The sequence below is a fragment of the Brachionichthys hirsutus genome, chromosome 23 (genome assembly GCF_040956055.1).
Source record: "Brachionichthys hirsutus isolate HB-005 chromosome 23, CSIRO-AGI_Bhir_v1, whole genome shotgun sequence".
Taxonomy (NCBI): domain Eukaryota; kingdom Metazoa; phylum Chordata; class Actinopteri; order Lophiiformes; family Brachionichthyidae; genus Brachionichthys; species Brachionichthys hirsutus.
Window position 1 is genome coordinate 4,912,202 of NC_090919.1, and position 16,092 is coordinate 4,928,293.

At 44.8% G+C, this 16,092-nt stretch overlaps 1 protein-coding gene across 1 annotated transcript; it reads left to right on the top strand.

The window, feature by feature from the left end:
* Positions 1-13,369: 13,369 nt before the first annotated feature.
* Positions 13,370-15,507, top strand: LOC137911618 (uncharacterized). The gene is made up of 5 exons (XM_068756002.1): positions 13,370-13,436; positions 14,025-14,354; positions 14,512-14,631; positions 15,031-15,131; positions 15,320-15,507. The coding sequence occupies exons 1-5, from the start codon at positions 13,388-13,390 to the stop codon at positions 15,383-15,385; spliced, it is 666 nt and encodes a 221-aa protein (XP_068612103.1). The 5' UTR covers positions 13,370-13,387; the 3' UTR covers positions 15,386-15,507.
* Positions 15,508-16,092: the final 585 nt, after the last annotated feature.

Consider the following 16,092-nt stretch of genomic DNA (forward strand, 5'->3'; position numbering starts at 1 on the left):
ACGAAGAACGCGATTCCCACGAAGTATCCCCTGTGGAGCAGAAACGAGGCTCGGTTTACAGCAACGGAACCGCATTCCTGCAGGCGTGCAACCCGGGGAGGGGTGTCAGCCATTTTGGGGCGGACAGGTTCTAAATGCGTTCCCCGACTGAGGCTCGTCAGTAAATGGGACTTTGTTAACGGAGGAATGAGGATGTTCCGCAGAGCAGCTGCAGGAAGCCGTCAGGCGACCGATTCAAGAGTTTAGTTTTAAATAACTTCCTTCTTAAAAGACGAACGTCCACACAAAACACGAGGAAGACTCTTCGTCTCACCGGTCCTGAGGAGCAGTCTGTCCCTTCATGCTGATCGGAGGAGTCGTCAAACTGAAAAAAGGAGCGAGAGAGGCCAAAGGTCAGCCACACAAAGCCACGGTCAACCGTCCACGCCAAGCGAGCGCCCGTCCTCCATGGATCGCAGCCCCCCCCCCCAAGATCCTCAACAACTCGAAATGAAACCATGAAAGGAGGCTGGAGTGTGAATAATGAAGCGTCTCGTGTTCTTTTCGGGGACGCGTTTATCGTGATCTCAGATCGTCTCGCATTCTTTATTCTTGATCGATTTTAATTTCCTCCTGTAGAGTTGAATCCCTGAATTGTACCCAAAATATTAAACTTTCCTTTGGGCTCTTTAAGCTCCAATGAAATATATAGAAACTAATATATATGGAAAACAAAAAAGCTATTTATTACACCCCCCCCCCCCCCACCTGTACCCCCCCATGGATGAACTCCTTTAAGTGAGGCTGCAGAGATGACCGATCAGACATGCCTCAGATCAGATCGATAAGCCTTTTTACTACTCGAGGCCCTCGTGATTGAACAGATTACAGATTTAAAGCAAAGACGGCGCACATAGAATGTAAACACGCAACCATCTATTCTCCTAATCCGCCACTGAGCGCCACAGGAGACAGTAGATCGATAGATAGATGATCGATAGGTGATGGAAGATCCACTCAGTTCGTTTTACATTCTTTTATTTAGTCCGGCGTCCCGGCATCACCACGCAGTCCACGGCAAAACAAATTACCGTCCATTTTAACGCAGCGTTAAACAGCACAGCTCTCCCCGCTAACGTTACGTTAGCCCATTAGCACTAACTAGCTAACTCACCTGGAATGAACGTCCATACTTCTTCGCAGCTTCTTCGTGTGGTCCGTCCGCGAAACCCCAAAATCCGAAGTGATGACGCTCCGAGTCGTCGCCGAACCGCGTGGCGGGAAACGTCGCTTCACAAATGGCTCCGGTAGCTAAACAGCTCTAATACGTCACGCGCACAGAACGTACCGCAGCTTCACAAAGACAGCCCCTTACTTCCGGTACCGAACCAGACCCCCCTCGAAGGCTTTTCGCGGGCATTTGACAGCAGACGACAGGTGTCCAAAAATATGCCTCCTGCAAGTTTACCGTGTTTCCAAGATATTTTTGTACATAATTATTGAACATCACGTAACGTATTAACGGCGCTGGATTCTTAGCATATATTTTTTAATTTTGTACCCAAGTTTAAAATTATTATTCCATCATTTATGTCTTATTATTATTATTATTCCATATTTTATGAAAGACCATATGCCTGTTTGAAAACCATATTATTTGACAATTAGTAGCATCTTTTATCCATAAATAATGTAATGTACCGAATGTGACTCGAGTGAGATCGGAGAGAAACAAGCAAACACATTTTCTTCTTTATTGTCTTCACATATGCCTGAAAAAAATGCAACAATCCTAAACGAAGTTATTCAATCTTAACTCCAGAAAAAAAAAACTTTGGAAATTCTGAAGCATCTGTTTCTTTTAAGCAAACCATTAAACCTTTCAATTCCAGATACCGGTACTTTAAAAAATAATTTGCCTTGTATTGTCTATGTGTTATACACTTACACTTACACTTACAGTAAGTAAATCAATTATCTGTAACAATCCCTGACATGAATGTCAAATAAATGACACAAAACTACAATGTTTACTTTACGGTTTAAATTGTATTATTATTATTATAATTATAATTATAATTATTATTATAGCAGGTGCACAGACAATGATCGACCGGCTCCACCAGTATCATTGATTTGCTGGTCTTGTGCCGCCTCCTGCTGGTACAAAATGGGAACTGAAACCTCAAAAGTCAACCAGCGGCCTGGCCAACCACGCTCCAGATAGACAATAAATAAAAATATTAAAGAGTTAGCCAATTCACTAAACGCTTAAGTGATCTTTGTCGATCAATAATCCACAGTTATGTTGAAGCTTTGACTGACTTAAATAATTTAACCTTATTATAATCATCTTATTTGGCTCGAGGGACACCAACATTGGTTAAGAGTACGAACAATTTCACATTAAACATAGTTTTAAAAAACGGTCAAAATCAGAAATTATTATATTCTAATTCTAATTTCAAATGTTTTAATCATAATATTTTTTACATTTGTTTCCATTCAACATTTAAGGACAAATTGTACATTAAACATAATAGCTAAGGTTAATGGACATAGATAAATGTGCAATGGGGGCATTTTGTTTTGCAAGAGGACGATGAAAGGCAGAATAAAAAGGGGAAATGATGGCAACAAGAACAAATACATAAATACATAAGCATAAATTGTCAAAACCTTAATCTTGTGCAATTAAAATGACCATTGGAATTATTAAACCTTAATCCAGCACCTCGTGTTTCAGACCTTTTCCTGCTCATTCCCACCATTTTGAATGAATGTGAGGCAATCAGACATTTGCAAATGATGAGTCAGGCGTGATACAAGAAGGAAAGTTAAGGGCAGGCACTGCCCAAGTGATGCTGGTCTGCATTCCAGCCAGGGCTCAAACTCACAACCTCAGACACAAAGGGAAGGTCATCAGCTTCCTGCCAAATAATAAAACATCAAGAAAAACTTCTAATTATGTGTGTGTTTCATCTAAAAACAAAAGTGAGGGCCTGGTGTGTCTTTCATACTGAATGGCGTCCCAGTCCACACGGGACGTTTGGTGCAAATTGGACTCTTGCATCAACTTGCTTGATGTTTGCGGCTCAGCGCGAGTAAAATAAAAGAAACAGCAATGTAGTATTTCCTGTAATCGGCAGGTGGCGCTATCAACTGATGTTTAACATATGAACGTCTTCCGGGTGTGGCCCTGATGCAACCTGTCGAATCTGCTAAAGGCCGGATCAGCGACAGTTGTTCCTCTTTAATGGCGAGTACAGAAATCTGATTTCTGCCCGAATACAGGACTGTGCAGAAACATAATGGATAGATTTATACATGGAAGTTTCACCATGCTGGAGTTGCTGGAGCCTATCACAGCTCGCTCTGTGCGAGAGGCGGGGGGACACCCCGAATGCGTCGCCAGCACATGGCAAAAGGGACATTCGTGCACACGCTCTGGACAATTTGAAGCAACCTGCATCGCATGCTGTTGGAGGTGGAAGGAAACCGGAAAACACACAAACTCTGCACAGATCGGATTTGAACCCGGTACCTTCTCGCTGCGAGGCGACAGCACTACCCACTACGCCACCAGCGGGTCATGGGTGTATTGTATGGGCATCATCATAAATTGTGGCGCTAATTGAATACTATTATAGACAAAGATGAGGAAGAACGTTTGTGCTTCACAGGTACTCTGTGTCTAATCTGTTGGTCGAAGGTGTAACGGTTACACATAATCTGAGATACTGATCACCTTCATTGTTTTAGGGAAACTTAAAGTATCTAAACATGGACAATTTATTCCCTTGAAATGTATTTCCCAGATAGAGTATAGTTTCATATTGAAGTCCGGGTGGCGTGTTGCTGAACGACTCACGCGCCCGTCTGCCGCTTCGGTCCTGTGGCTGAATGTCACAAACGATGCAGAACGTCAGGTTGTGGTGGCGGCTCTTCCTGTTTCTCAGACGTCACCATCCAACACGTCCAAAAGCGCGTCTGACGAATCTCACCGAAGACAAAACAATATGCGACAGCAAGCAAATATACAGGCTACTATGACCTACGGCATATGTGAGCTGTACCCACGCCAGTATTTGGCAACGTTCCTTCAGGAATCGTTGCCAAATTCCTGACAGACAAAGCCTGCCAGTTGTGGAATATCCCTGGATTCGGATGCTGTAGCAACCTTCAGATGTAGAATCACCCGAGAATGAGCCAAGACTTCTTCTGACACCAGGACGTGGCGGATTCTGAAGTCTGCTTGGAATCATTGCCTTTTAGAAGGTCAAATGATTCCCAAAGGTCACCCCCCCCCTCCCCCACACGGGAAGCTTGATCCCAGCATCGCCATCATGTTTCTGTGTATGTAGGATGTTCTTCATTCTTCCTCCTCCAGACATATCGCTGATCCCCAAATATGTTCCCGAGTGTACGACAGATTTTAGATTTTTTTTTTTTTTTAATATATGGAAATACTTGCAAAAATGTCAGATTCAAAGTTTCGACTCTTCCCTTCAAATAAATGCGTCATAAATATCTCTGTGTCTTTCGCTCCAACGAAGTAATCACTGTTGATAGCACAACCGATAGCGACAGCACTAATTTACTCCCCAGTGTGTTTTTATTCCGCTGGACAGCGGGTTGTCTTGAGAGAACAGAAATGGGAGATTGACTTCTCTCTGAAGGAACAGATGTGCCTCCTGTGAAGTTGCTTAACAGACTGTTCAATATATTTGTGTATTTCTCAGAACATCCTGTTTATAATCCTAATAATGCTCAACCCCCTAGTGGTTTTTCTTCTGACTGAAGAAGGGAACGCTTCGTGTTGTTTCAAAGAGCTATCTGCCCAAGGTTGGAGTCTTCATGTCTGGGTGCACGTACACATTCTTATCTGCAGCCTGAGCAGAGATGAAGCCTTTGAATCTGCACTCCTCAAAGAGACAAAGGACTCTGTCTTGACCATAGATCATTTTTAATTGTGTATGCCTGACTCCTCAGCAGCCTGTAGTTATCAAAACATTCTTCACTGGTGCTCATTAACTCACCAATCAGTAGCAGAAGTTAGGTCAGGGTTCCTTTGATGCCATTTATCCTTCTTAATTTTACTTTTCATGAAGTATGACACCGCCCCCAGGGTGCGGTGCAGACATGTTCACCATTTATAAACTGTTTGAATCCTGGGAGAGACTAGAGAGTTTCTAGAGCCGTGCGTGAGCTAACTACTCGCGCCTCTCGGCCTCTCCCAGCTGCAGCTGTATTTAATAAATCTAATAATTACAGTTCTGCATCGTTTCGTCTCTTCGGTGCAAGGCCTCTCTGGGTTTATTCATTTTAGACCCAACATTAATTGGTGCCGAAACCCGGGACCCACATCTGGACGGACGACCGCCGCTGGACCGAGGACACCACGAAATCTGTATACAGCGTCTCCCCATTGAAGGGGACGGGCCTCCCCCTTCCGGCGCCGGCTGCCCGCCCGGACAACGGGTCCCAAGAACCAGGCTTGCATCGGGTGACTACAGGTATTGCTGGTATTTAATACGTAACATTTTTTCCAACTTACTTAAAAACAGGGAAGTGAAATTAAAGCAGGAAGTGTTGTGAGACTGTGCACAAACAGGAAGGGCAGAGGCCCATATGTAAGTCCATGGCTACTAAATAAATAATCCAGACGTTTAAGGAATTACAAGGTCTTATTAGGAGTAATTCAATATAATTAATACTTTTAAGTATAAATTAACGGGATCAAACGTCTGGGTACGAGTAAATTAACGGGATCGGTAAATAAATATTGTATTTGCTGGGATTATGTCCACACACTTCCAGTGGATCAGTGAATAAATATTATATTTACTATGATTATGTCCACACACTTCCAATGCAAATAAATAATCCAGACGTTTAAGGAATTACAAGGCCTTATTAGGAGTAATTCAATACACTAAATGTTTTTAGGTATAATTAAAGGGATCAAACGTCTGGGAAAGATCAATTAAGGGACCGGTCTTTAAAAAATCAAACCGTATTTGCAAAAACGTGCTTTTATTGTTTGAGCATGAATGGAGGTGCACCAGAATGAATGTATAAAGATATTGTGTTGGACTGCTTGGGAGTAATAAAACAGCGGGGTGTGTGTGTGTGTGGTGGTGAGTGAAGCTGATAAGGGCGCGGCCCTAGGATCATATGCTCGCTTGGGACGTGGTCCTGGAATAGTGCTTGTGTGGAGGTGATTTGGAGTTGACAATATGGGTCAATCATTGAGGAGAGAGATCCAGGATCATCCAGATTTAAAGTTTATTGGCGGATTTGACTCCAATGCATGTAAATGGGTGGAGTCATGGGTGAAAAAGTATGAATTCCATCCTTCCCTGAAGGATTTAGGAAATAAGGAGGAAGTGAAGCGTTGTTTAGTGGAAAAACGGAAGAAGTTGGTAAAGAAAGGAAAAAAGACTGAAGAAATTGAAAAACAACTTCGTGCCATTGACGTGTGGATTGCGCAAAGTGTGAAGAGAGCCAAAAGTCTACAAGAAAAAAAAGGCAAAGCAAGTCTATCAACTGAAAGTGAAGAGCGATGAAGAGACTGGTGTGAAAATGAGAAGAGGTGAACAAGCGGCCGACCAAAGAGAAAATGACGGAAAAAAGGAAGTGATTGGAGCCCGACCGAGCGGAGGAGGAGCCTCAAGAGACACCCCCATAGACGAAGAGGAGGACGCGATTGGACCAGGAGCAAGCGGAGGAACCTCAAAAATCACTCCCATAGCGGGACACACAAGAATGCAGACAAAGAAAAAACAGACAGAGGCATACACACACACACAACTCTACCCACCCCTGCCTGAAACGGAAACATATCCTATGATTGCAGTAGCAAACCCTGCTTATGGAACGGTCGATGCTGACAATACGCCATATCCAGCCACACTTTTAGTCTACAGGCCTTGGACTGAAGATGAGAAAAGGGCAGCATGTGCCTCTATTCCACCAATCGAAGAAAATGTTGAAAGGTGGGCTGCAGCCGTAAGAGAAACAGTGTTGTCCTATCATCTGAACGGTACGGAAACATTGAGTGTTGTCCGTCTTACAGCTGGCCACCGAGTGGGCAGGTTCCAGGGTGCCTTCCAACCCATTGATAATGGCATACCGATTCCACCAGGGGATGTGCTGAATAATTCACTGAACACCATGCTGGCAACAGCCATCACCATTTACACAAAACCCCCTGACCTGACAAAGGTCAGGCAAAGTCGACAAGAAGAAGGAGAAAGTGCCCAAAGGTACCTGGACCGACTCCAGAATGTGATGAAGCAGAGCAGCGGCATGAACGAAGACCCTGCTCCGGGAAGTCCTTTCCAATCCCTACTAAGAGCCACTTTTCTAGATGGCCTCGCAGAGGGGACAACCAATTTTGTGAGGAAACACAACCCAACCTGGAGAACTGCAACTGTGGAGGACTTACTGGCATGGGCAATGCATGCTGAAGACATGAAGAAAAGGAGGGAAAGCACATCTGCAATTCACACACTGACCACCATGATGCAAGGGCTGACTGCATCTGCCCCACCTACTCAAGCATTCTATCAAAACCAACCCAACCGAGGGAGGGGCAGAGGAAGAGGTCGCGGACGAGGACGTCCGGCAAACAGACAAGATATGTGCTACAACTGTGGCAAATTTGGACATTTCTCCCGAGAATGCCGTGCACCTTCCAAACAAAAACCAGAACATCCTCAAAATAACTGGAACCAGGAAGGATGACTGAGCTGTGAGACGTCCAAAGAGTCCAGGAAGGAAGAAGGAGAACTGGAAGTTGAAGTCACAACTCCGGTCCTAGACCTATCAGTACTGTTCGGACACACCTCATCCATCGATCCCCCAATTAGATATCTCGAGTTAGGTCCCCTTCATACAAAACTAAAATTCATAGTAGACTCAGGAGCACAAACCTCAGTAATCAATCGTCTTCCAGAAGGAATTAAATTGTCAAAACGAACCATCATAGTGATAGGAGTGGGAGGCAGACCACAAGCACAGCTATTCACTGAGCCAATCACAGTGATTGATGAGGACAAAACAAAACACACTAAACTGTTTTTTGTTTATGTCCCCGCCTGTCCAGAAAATCTTTTAGGCCGAGACCTAATACACATTCTAAATCTAACCCTCACAGTAAGTGACAGCAAGCTAGTGGTAATCAAAAGAGGTCTAGAGACTCAAATGCTGGTTTTAGAAGGCAAGGGCGTACCTTCAGTATTCTATAGTCTTGACCCAACCACCAGGGGTCCTACCTCAGTAGTCACAGAGTTGAATGCACTGCCAGAAGAACTCTTAGAAGGTTCAGAGTGGGATCTCCAAGACAAATATCCACTCCACTCAACCATCAGATATGCCCCACACAAAACAGACACATCATTTTTTACCCAGTGGGCAAAGGTTCAACCCCTACGGCTCCAGATCAAAGCTATATATTGGAGCACAGATGAGAACTGGATGTTTGCAGCAGTGACAGCCCCGGACAAAGTCCTGGAACTCAGGCTCCTCCCACAATCATGGAACCCGCTGCATATTTCTCTAGCCAAACCAAGGAACTGGAGATGGAAGGATGTGGGAGAGAAAGCTCAAAGGGTGGCATGGAGTGAACAAAGTAAACCAGAGTGGACACCCCATCGGGGAATGTACAAAAGAAACTTCTCCCCTGGGGAGGTCATATGGAAGATGCCAGTCAACTGGACCACAACCTTTGTCCCCACCACCCATCTAAGTGAATGACGTCACGACAGAGAGACCCAGGTCTACCATCTGGAAGCAGACCTGAGTCGAATCCCCAAAACCCTTTGGTCCGCATCCAAAACAGATGTTGGCCTGATGACAACGGCAACAGAAGTAACAATTGAGCCAAAAACGAATTACAGACCACGCATTCGCCAGTATCCACTCAAACCGGATGCAAAAGAAGGTATCACCCCTGTCATCAACAACATGATCGCAGCTGGCATCCTCATTGAAGCACCGACAGTGGTTTGCAACACACCAATATTCCCTGTGAGAAAGGCAGACACATCAGCATGGAGGCTAGTTCATGACCTAAGGGCAGTGAACTCAGCAGTAAAACAGAGAGCCCCATGCGTTCCGGATCCACACACCTTGTTGAACGAGCTTAAACCACACCAACAGTACTTCACTGTTATTGATCTCAGCAATGCATTTTTTCTATTCCATTACATTCTTCAGCACAACATTGGTTTGGTTTCACATTCAACAATAAGAAGTACACTTACACCAGACTGCCACAGGGTTATGCTGAAAGCCCCACCATTTTCTCACAAGAATTGAATAATTGCCTCAGCCAACATGAACACAAGCCAACCACACAAATACTGATCTATGTGGATGACATCCTGATAGCCAGTCCTACCAAAGCAGAGAATCATGAGCAAGCAGTGAAACTCTGTCAACACCTGGCTAAAACAGGCAACAAGGCCTCCTTGAGCAAACTCCAATGGACACAGACGGAAGTGGTGTTCCTTGGACATAATGTGTCAGCAGAAGGAAGAAAACTCACTGCTGATCGCAAGTCAGCTATCCTGGCTGCCCCAAAGCCATCAACAAAGAAACAAATGATGGCCTTCTTAGGCCTCGTGAACTTCTGCAGAATGTGGGTAATTGATTATGCTGAAACCACACACTCCCTAGTAGACATGATCTACCAAGAAGACCTTGCCCTTTCGGATCCAATCAGTTGGACACAAGAAGCGGAAGAAAAATTTGAACAGATCAAACAAAAGATCACAGGTACAGGAGCCCTGGGTCTACCAGACTACAGCAAACCATTCACACAAACGGTGGACTGCAAAAATGGTTTCATGACATCTGTACTCCTACAACAGCAAGGAGCACAACAAAGACCAGTAGCCTACTACTCTAAAAAATTAGATTCAGTAGCCAGAGCCTTACCCCAGTGTGTCCAAGCGGTGTGCGCAGCAGCCATGGCGGTTCAACAATCAGCAGAACTCGTACTGTACCATCCAACAACCTTGTTGGTAACACATTCGGTGGATATACTGTTAACACAAACTAAGATGTCATTCCTTTCACCTGCCAGACACTTAGGGTTAACAGCAGTTTTGCTGTCCCAACCCCACCTGACAGTAAAACGGTGCTGCACATTGAATCCGGCCAGCCTGCTCCCCACTGAAGATGATGGCACACCACACAACTGTGCAGAGGCCACAGAAGAAATCTGCAAACCAAGAATGGATTTGTTAGACACACCTCTGACAGAAGGACAAACAGTGTTCGTGGATGGCTCGTCCAGCAAAGATCAGTATGGAAACACAAATACAGGATATGCAGTAGTCACATCAACACAGACATTGAAAAAAGGAAGACTACCTGGCAACATGTCAGCCCAAGCAGCAGAACTTATTGCCCTCACAGAAGCATGCAAGTTGTTCGAAAAACAAGCAGTGACTGTATGGACAGACAGCCAGTATGCTCACTCAACTCTACACATTTTCGCAGCCATGTGGGCAAGAAGAGGCATGAAGACATCAACAGGTCGCCCAGTCCAACATGCACAATTGCTCACAGACCTACTAGCAGCAGTGTTGCTCCCTGCCAAGATTGCTGTGTGTAAATGCAAAGCACACACGTCATCTAAAGACTCTGTCTCGTTAGGAAATGCCAGAGCAGACCAGGCAGCAAAACAGGCTGCCACCGAAAAAACTGCCCAACTGGTGGTTGACACAGACAACGACCAGCACCACATTCCAACACAAGTGCTCATAGATATGCAAAACAACGCCCCTGATAGAGAAAAAACATTGTGGTCCTCACAAGACATTGTCAAGACCCAAGAAGGACTCTATCACAAAAACAACAAACCTGTCATTCCCCGAAGCCTATTCCAAGCTGTGGCTACTTTGAGTCATGGGAAAGCCCATGTCTCAACAGGGGGGATGATGGCAGTGGTGGAACAGGCATTCACAGTACCACTGGGCCTACAAACCTATTTTAAAACTTTTTGTAGGTCTTGTATAGTGTGCAGTCGTCACAATGCACAAGGCAATATCAGGCCGCAGAGAGGGAAATGTCCCACTGGCACGTATCCATTTGAAGTTGTTCATATGGACTTTATTGAACTCAACAGGAGTGGCCAGTACAAGTACTGTTTGGTGTTAATTGATTCACTTACCAAGTGGGTAGAGATAGTGCCGTCCAAACATGCAAACGCACTCACAGTGGCCAAAACCATCTGCAAACACATCATACCAGAACATGGCATCCCTAGGATCCTGTGGAGTGATAATGGGAGCCATTTTGTTAATGATGTAGTACAAAACATGGCAACACATTTGGGTATCACACTTAAACATCATTGTGCATACCACCCACAGAGTGCAGGTTTGGTAGAAAGAACTAATGGCACAATCAAACTAAGGCTAAAAAAGACCATGGAAGAAACAAACAAACCATGGCCTGAATGTCTCTCATTGGTAAAAACATACATGAGAATCACACCAAACAACACAGGCATCACGCCGTTTGAAGCCGTACACGGCAGACCGTTCCATCTCCCCTTATGGGAAGGACAATCATGGTCAGACAAACCAGGAGTGGCAGACCCACTAACAGAGTGGCTCTGTACACTGTTTAGAGAAAAAATTGTCTCTAGAACAAATAATCTGCCTGTTGTTTCTGATTCTTCTGTGCAGGAGACGGTGACCCCCGGTGACTTGGTCCTGGTGAAAGTGGTGAAACGAAAGGCCTGGTCGAGCCCACGTTGGGAAGGCCCCTTCAAGGTCCTCATCACCACCCCCACAGCATTGAAAATCGCTGAAAGGGACACCTGGATTCACCAAAGTCATTGCAAAAAGGTCACCGAACTGAACTAAGGTCACCCCAACTCCTGCACCCGCAAGGATGTCTCCTCTCCAGATCCTCTGTGGAATCAACCTGTGGCTAATCATCACCACAGACGCCACAAAGACCCAGATTTGGGGCCCAGAGATGGCAAGAAGCGAATGCCCAGCATGGCCCGTCCCCTATACAACAGTACAAGCCTACACCTTCTGTGCCCCTCAAGGTCCAGGTACAGCTGACCTGGTCATCCCCTTAAAGGGCCTCCAAACAAGGTGCAGTAGGTGTTACCACGACATACCCAGAGGCCGTGTCTACACACCCATTATTCATGGAGGACTGTACAACATCTACCGGTGGTACGTCGGGATCCCTCAAAGCAGCTGGACTGGCCCTTTCATTGCCATAGTGTTGATTTTTTTATTTCTCTGTGGTTTCTGTTCATGTTGTGTAATCCCCTTGTCCAAAAGGTTAATCTCACGTATGTTTGTTGCACAGATGTATCAGTATAACCTCATCCTAGTGGATGACTATAATGCTGTTGCTCCTGACGTACAGGCAGACACTGATGTTTAACTGTCTCTGTCTTTTCCCTAACTTCAGATTTGGTCCATTCTCAGACCATGAGGTTCTTGCTACCAAGCGGTAGGGGAGTTGTGGAATTTTTCCTTATTGGAAGGTTTTCGCCACATCCTGATAATGGACAAACTGTTGTTGATTTATTAATGAAGTGTGTACTGAAAGCCATTTGGTGTTGTATTCACGGATGTCTTCCAAATCCACAACAGGGGGGAAATGTGAAGTTGCTTAACAGACTGTTCAATATATTTGTGTATTTCTCAGAACATCCTGTTTATAATCCTAATAATGCTCAACCCCCTAGTGGTTTTTCTTCTGACTGAAGAAGGGAACGCTTCGTGTTGTTTCAAAGAGCTATCTGCCCAAGGTTGGAGTCTTCATGTCTGGGTGCACGTACACATTCTTATCTGCAGCCTGAGCAGAGATGAAGCCTTTGAATCTGCACTCCTCAAAGAGACAAAGGACTCTGTCTTGACCATAGATCATTTTTAATTGTGTATGCCTGACTCCTCAGCAGCCTGTAGTTATCAAAACATTCTTCACTGGTGCTCATTAACTCACCAATCAGTAGCAGAAGTTAGGTCAGGGTTCCTTTGATGCCATTTATCCTTCTTAATTTTACTTTTCATGAAGTATGACACCGCCCCCAGGGTGCGGTGCAGACATGTTCACCATTTATAAACTGTTTGAATCCTGGGAGAGACTAGAGAGTTTCTAGAGCCGTGCGTGAGCTAACTACTCGCGCCTCTCGGCCTCTCCCAGCTGCAGCTGTATTTAATAAATCTAATAATTACAGTTCTGCATCGTTTCGTCTCTTCGGTGCAAGGCCTCTCTGGGTTTATTCATTTTAGACCCAACACTCCCTTCTCTGGGGAGGAACAGCGGAGGAAAGGGTCGTGCAGTGCATTGTGGGTGTCGTGGGTAGGACTATAGAGGAGCTATAAAGAGATGAGGGGGGGGGAGGGGGGGGAACTGGGAGATGAAGCTTCTCAGCAGTTTCTTCTTATTGTGTGGCCTCTCATCTGGCAGTAAGTAAAAAAAAAAACACAACTCGGCCTGTAATATCGCATCCATTCAGAAGGTTTCAGTGTTTGGAGTGATTCAATGATTTATTTGATAAATAATTATTTGTATTTTTTTGTTTTACTTGAGTTGTTAGTTTGGTTACGGCTTCAGTTTCCTGTTGCTCGCTGCAAAAATGGATTATGATCCATTTCCTGCCGGCTTTACATCATTTGTATTCTCTAATATTGCTCGCCGACTTGACTCTCCGTAGGTTTTGTTTAACCCTTTATTGCCAAACGTATCATATTTGATACACTTGGTCTTTCAGGATTTTGAGACTTTGAGAAGTTTGACCCCCCCCCCCCCGAAAAAACTGATAGATACAATCGACATTTCATTTTCAATTTCATCGACATTTTCTATAAAAAAATTCTGGATTTTGCAAAAGTTACATAAATTAGAGCACAAATATATTTTTTGTGTGTGACAAATCTGTCAGAAGGTTCCATCAAGATCTTATTTTCCAAAAATGAGAGTGTTCTGATACTTCATGGTGCGTGCTTTAAAGGGTTAAGTTCTGCAAACACGTGTGACCGTCACTATCTCCACAGGCGATTCGTCATGGACGCCCGTGGTCCAAACTCCTGATGTCTCCGTCAGGGAGGGGGGCACGGTCAGCCTTGGATGCTGCTGGAGGGTCTCCTTTGAAGAAATGACTCTTAAGTGGCTAAAAAATACAACCGTCGTGAGGACGGAGAAACACCACATGACGGGGACGCAGAACTGCTCAGGCTTGACCTTGACGGAGGTCACAGGAGACGATGCAGGGACGTACGTCTGCATGTTGACGGTGGCTATACCAGTCTTTACGGAGGTTTGGGGAAACGGCTCAGTCGTCACGGTTACAGCCGGAGACGGCAACACGACCAACAGAACGGGAGGTAGGTGGCTTATTCCAGAATAGGCTTGTAGTAAATCAGTAAGTCAGAGATTGTTGTCTGTTTTAGATCGAGACTTTCAAAATCCTGTTAAATGTGCATTAAAAATTCAATCACAAGGAAGAAATGCCACTGCCGTCGGTCTTTTTTTTCTCATTAGGCATACAAGAAGAAGCTCACTGGACTATTCTACGTCTACCTGTGATTATTGTCCTTGCTGTAGCGCTTCCCTTGCTCCTCATCGCACTCACCTTCTTCTTCGCTCGGCGATGGAGACGAGGTATACGCAGAAGAATGATGACGCACGGTGTGCAGATACACCTTTAAAGTTATTTTAATCCGTTTGATTTTCTTATCGTACCCGAGTATAGGGAAGCGTAGCGTTTGCTTTCTGATGGTTTGCTTTCAATTAGAAATTGCAGTAATTCATTTCAAGGCATTTCGTCGTCCCTGCGGGCAGGGATGTGTTTCTGTCGAAATTCTAGCGATTGCTCGTTTGCAAAACGGGAAGGAAACGTCTCCATGTCTTTTCTAATCCTTTCTTCACTTCTACATTTATTGTACCGAAGAGGAGTTTCTCCTGAATCAGGCAGGATTTCAGTCCAGACTCCTGTTGGTGCTTATAATTTGGGAGCGCCTTGTCATTGTGTGTGTGTGTGTGTGTGTGTGTGTGTGTCAGCAAAAGCAGCCATGGTGATCTACGAGGTTCCCCATGTTGACTCTGAGGAGGCAGACGTGGACAAGCACAGCACCAACTCCTCCAGAGGCTCCTCCCAGTGGGTGAGTCCGCCGGTGCTCAAACGTCGTGTATCTGAAGCTCTGCACCAAAGCAGAACCCCCAAGTGTTGCGATATCGTTGTGAAATACTGCAGACATCCTGTTTCCAAATTAACGCCCAGTTTTATATCGTACACACTCGTGTATACTGCTGTACTGCACTTTGCAGTAACTGTGTGCATCTCTTTCAGTGCCAGGTACCGATGTACGAGTCCTTGGATTACTTTGAGCGTGTGCAGACTAAAGGAAGCGGGTGAGGATCTGCTCAGAAGAACTGCCACTAGTTTCCATTTTTGTAATATTTTAATAACCTTTATGTCAATGATGTAAATGCTTTTATGAGTGTAAATATATATATATATTATATAAAAGTCTTCCTTTCCCTTTTGTTGTTGTCCATGTCCATTTGATGACGATGACGTGGTTTACTTTTGTTTCTGGCGTTGACTTTGCAGCAAACAGGCGCTGCAGGTTTCACAAAGCGTTCGGTTGCTACGACCGCTGAACGGAAACGGCGGTTTAATGCGTCCGTAACAGGAAATGGAAACGGAGCCTCTGACGGTCGTGGGCTTTCTCAAATGTGTTCATACAATCACCCAGATTGTTCTATATCTAAACACGCAGCACCTAAACTGGCCGTTCTATTTCTATCCATGATAGAAATAGTCACAAGCTCCAATTCATTATATTCAGAACACAAATGAGCAAAACCGATACTCTGGTGGAAGCCCCGAGTGCAAATCAGTTGTTTGACCTGGACGGAAGGGGTGGAGTCTAATTAATCCACAGCTCAGATTCAGTTTTATCTGGGAAAGTCAGGTGATGATGATTGATGTCATCACTTCAAACAATGTAATGACACCGTTATCTCCCCCCATTCCGTGACGTGCGTCTTCGTCGGTAACATTCCATCTTTCTTTTATTTTGCATCTTCAAAATCCTAAAATATGCAGCACGGTGGCGC

Coding starts and splice junctions, on each gene's coding strand:
- LOC137911618 (XM_068756002.1), top strand. CDS start 13,388: ATGAAGCTTCTCAGCAGTTTCTTCTTATTGTGTGGCCTCTCATCTGGC. Junction 13,437..14,024: donor GTGTGGCCTCTCATCTGGCA/GTAAGTAAAAAA, acceptor CTATCTCCACAG/GCGATTCGTCATGGACGCCC. Junction 15,132..15,319: donor CCAGAGGCTCCTCCCAGTGG/GTGAGTCCGCCG, acceptor CATCTCTTTCAG/TGCCAGGTACCGATGTACGA.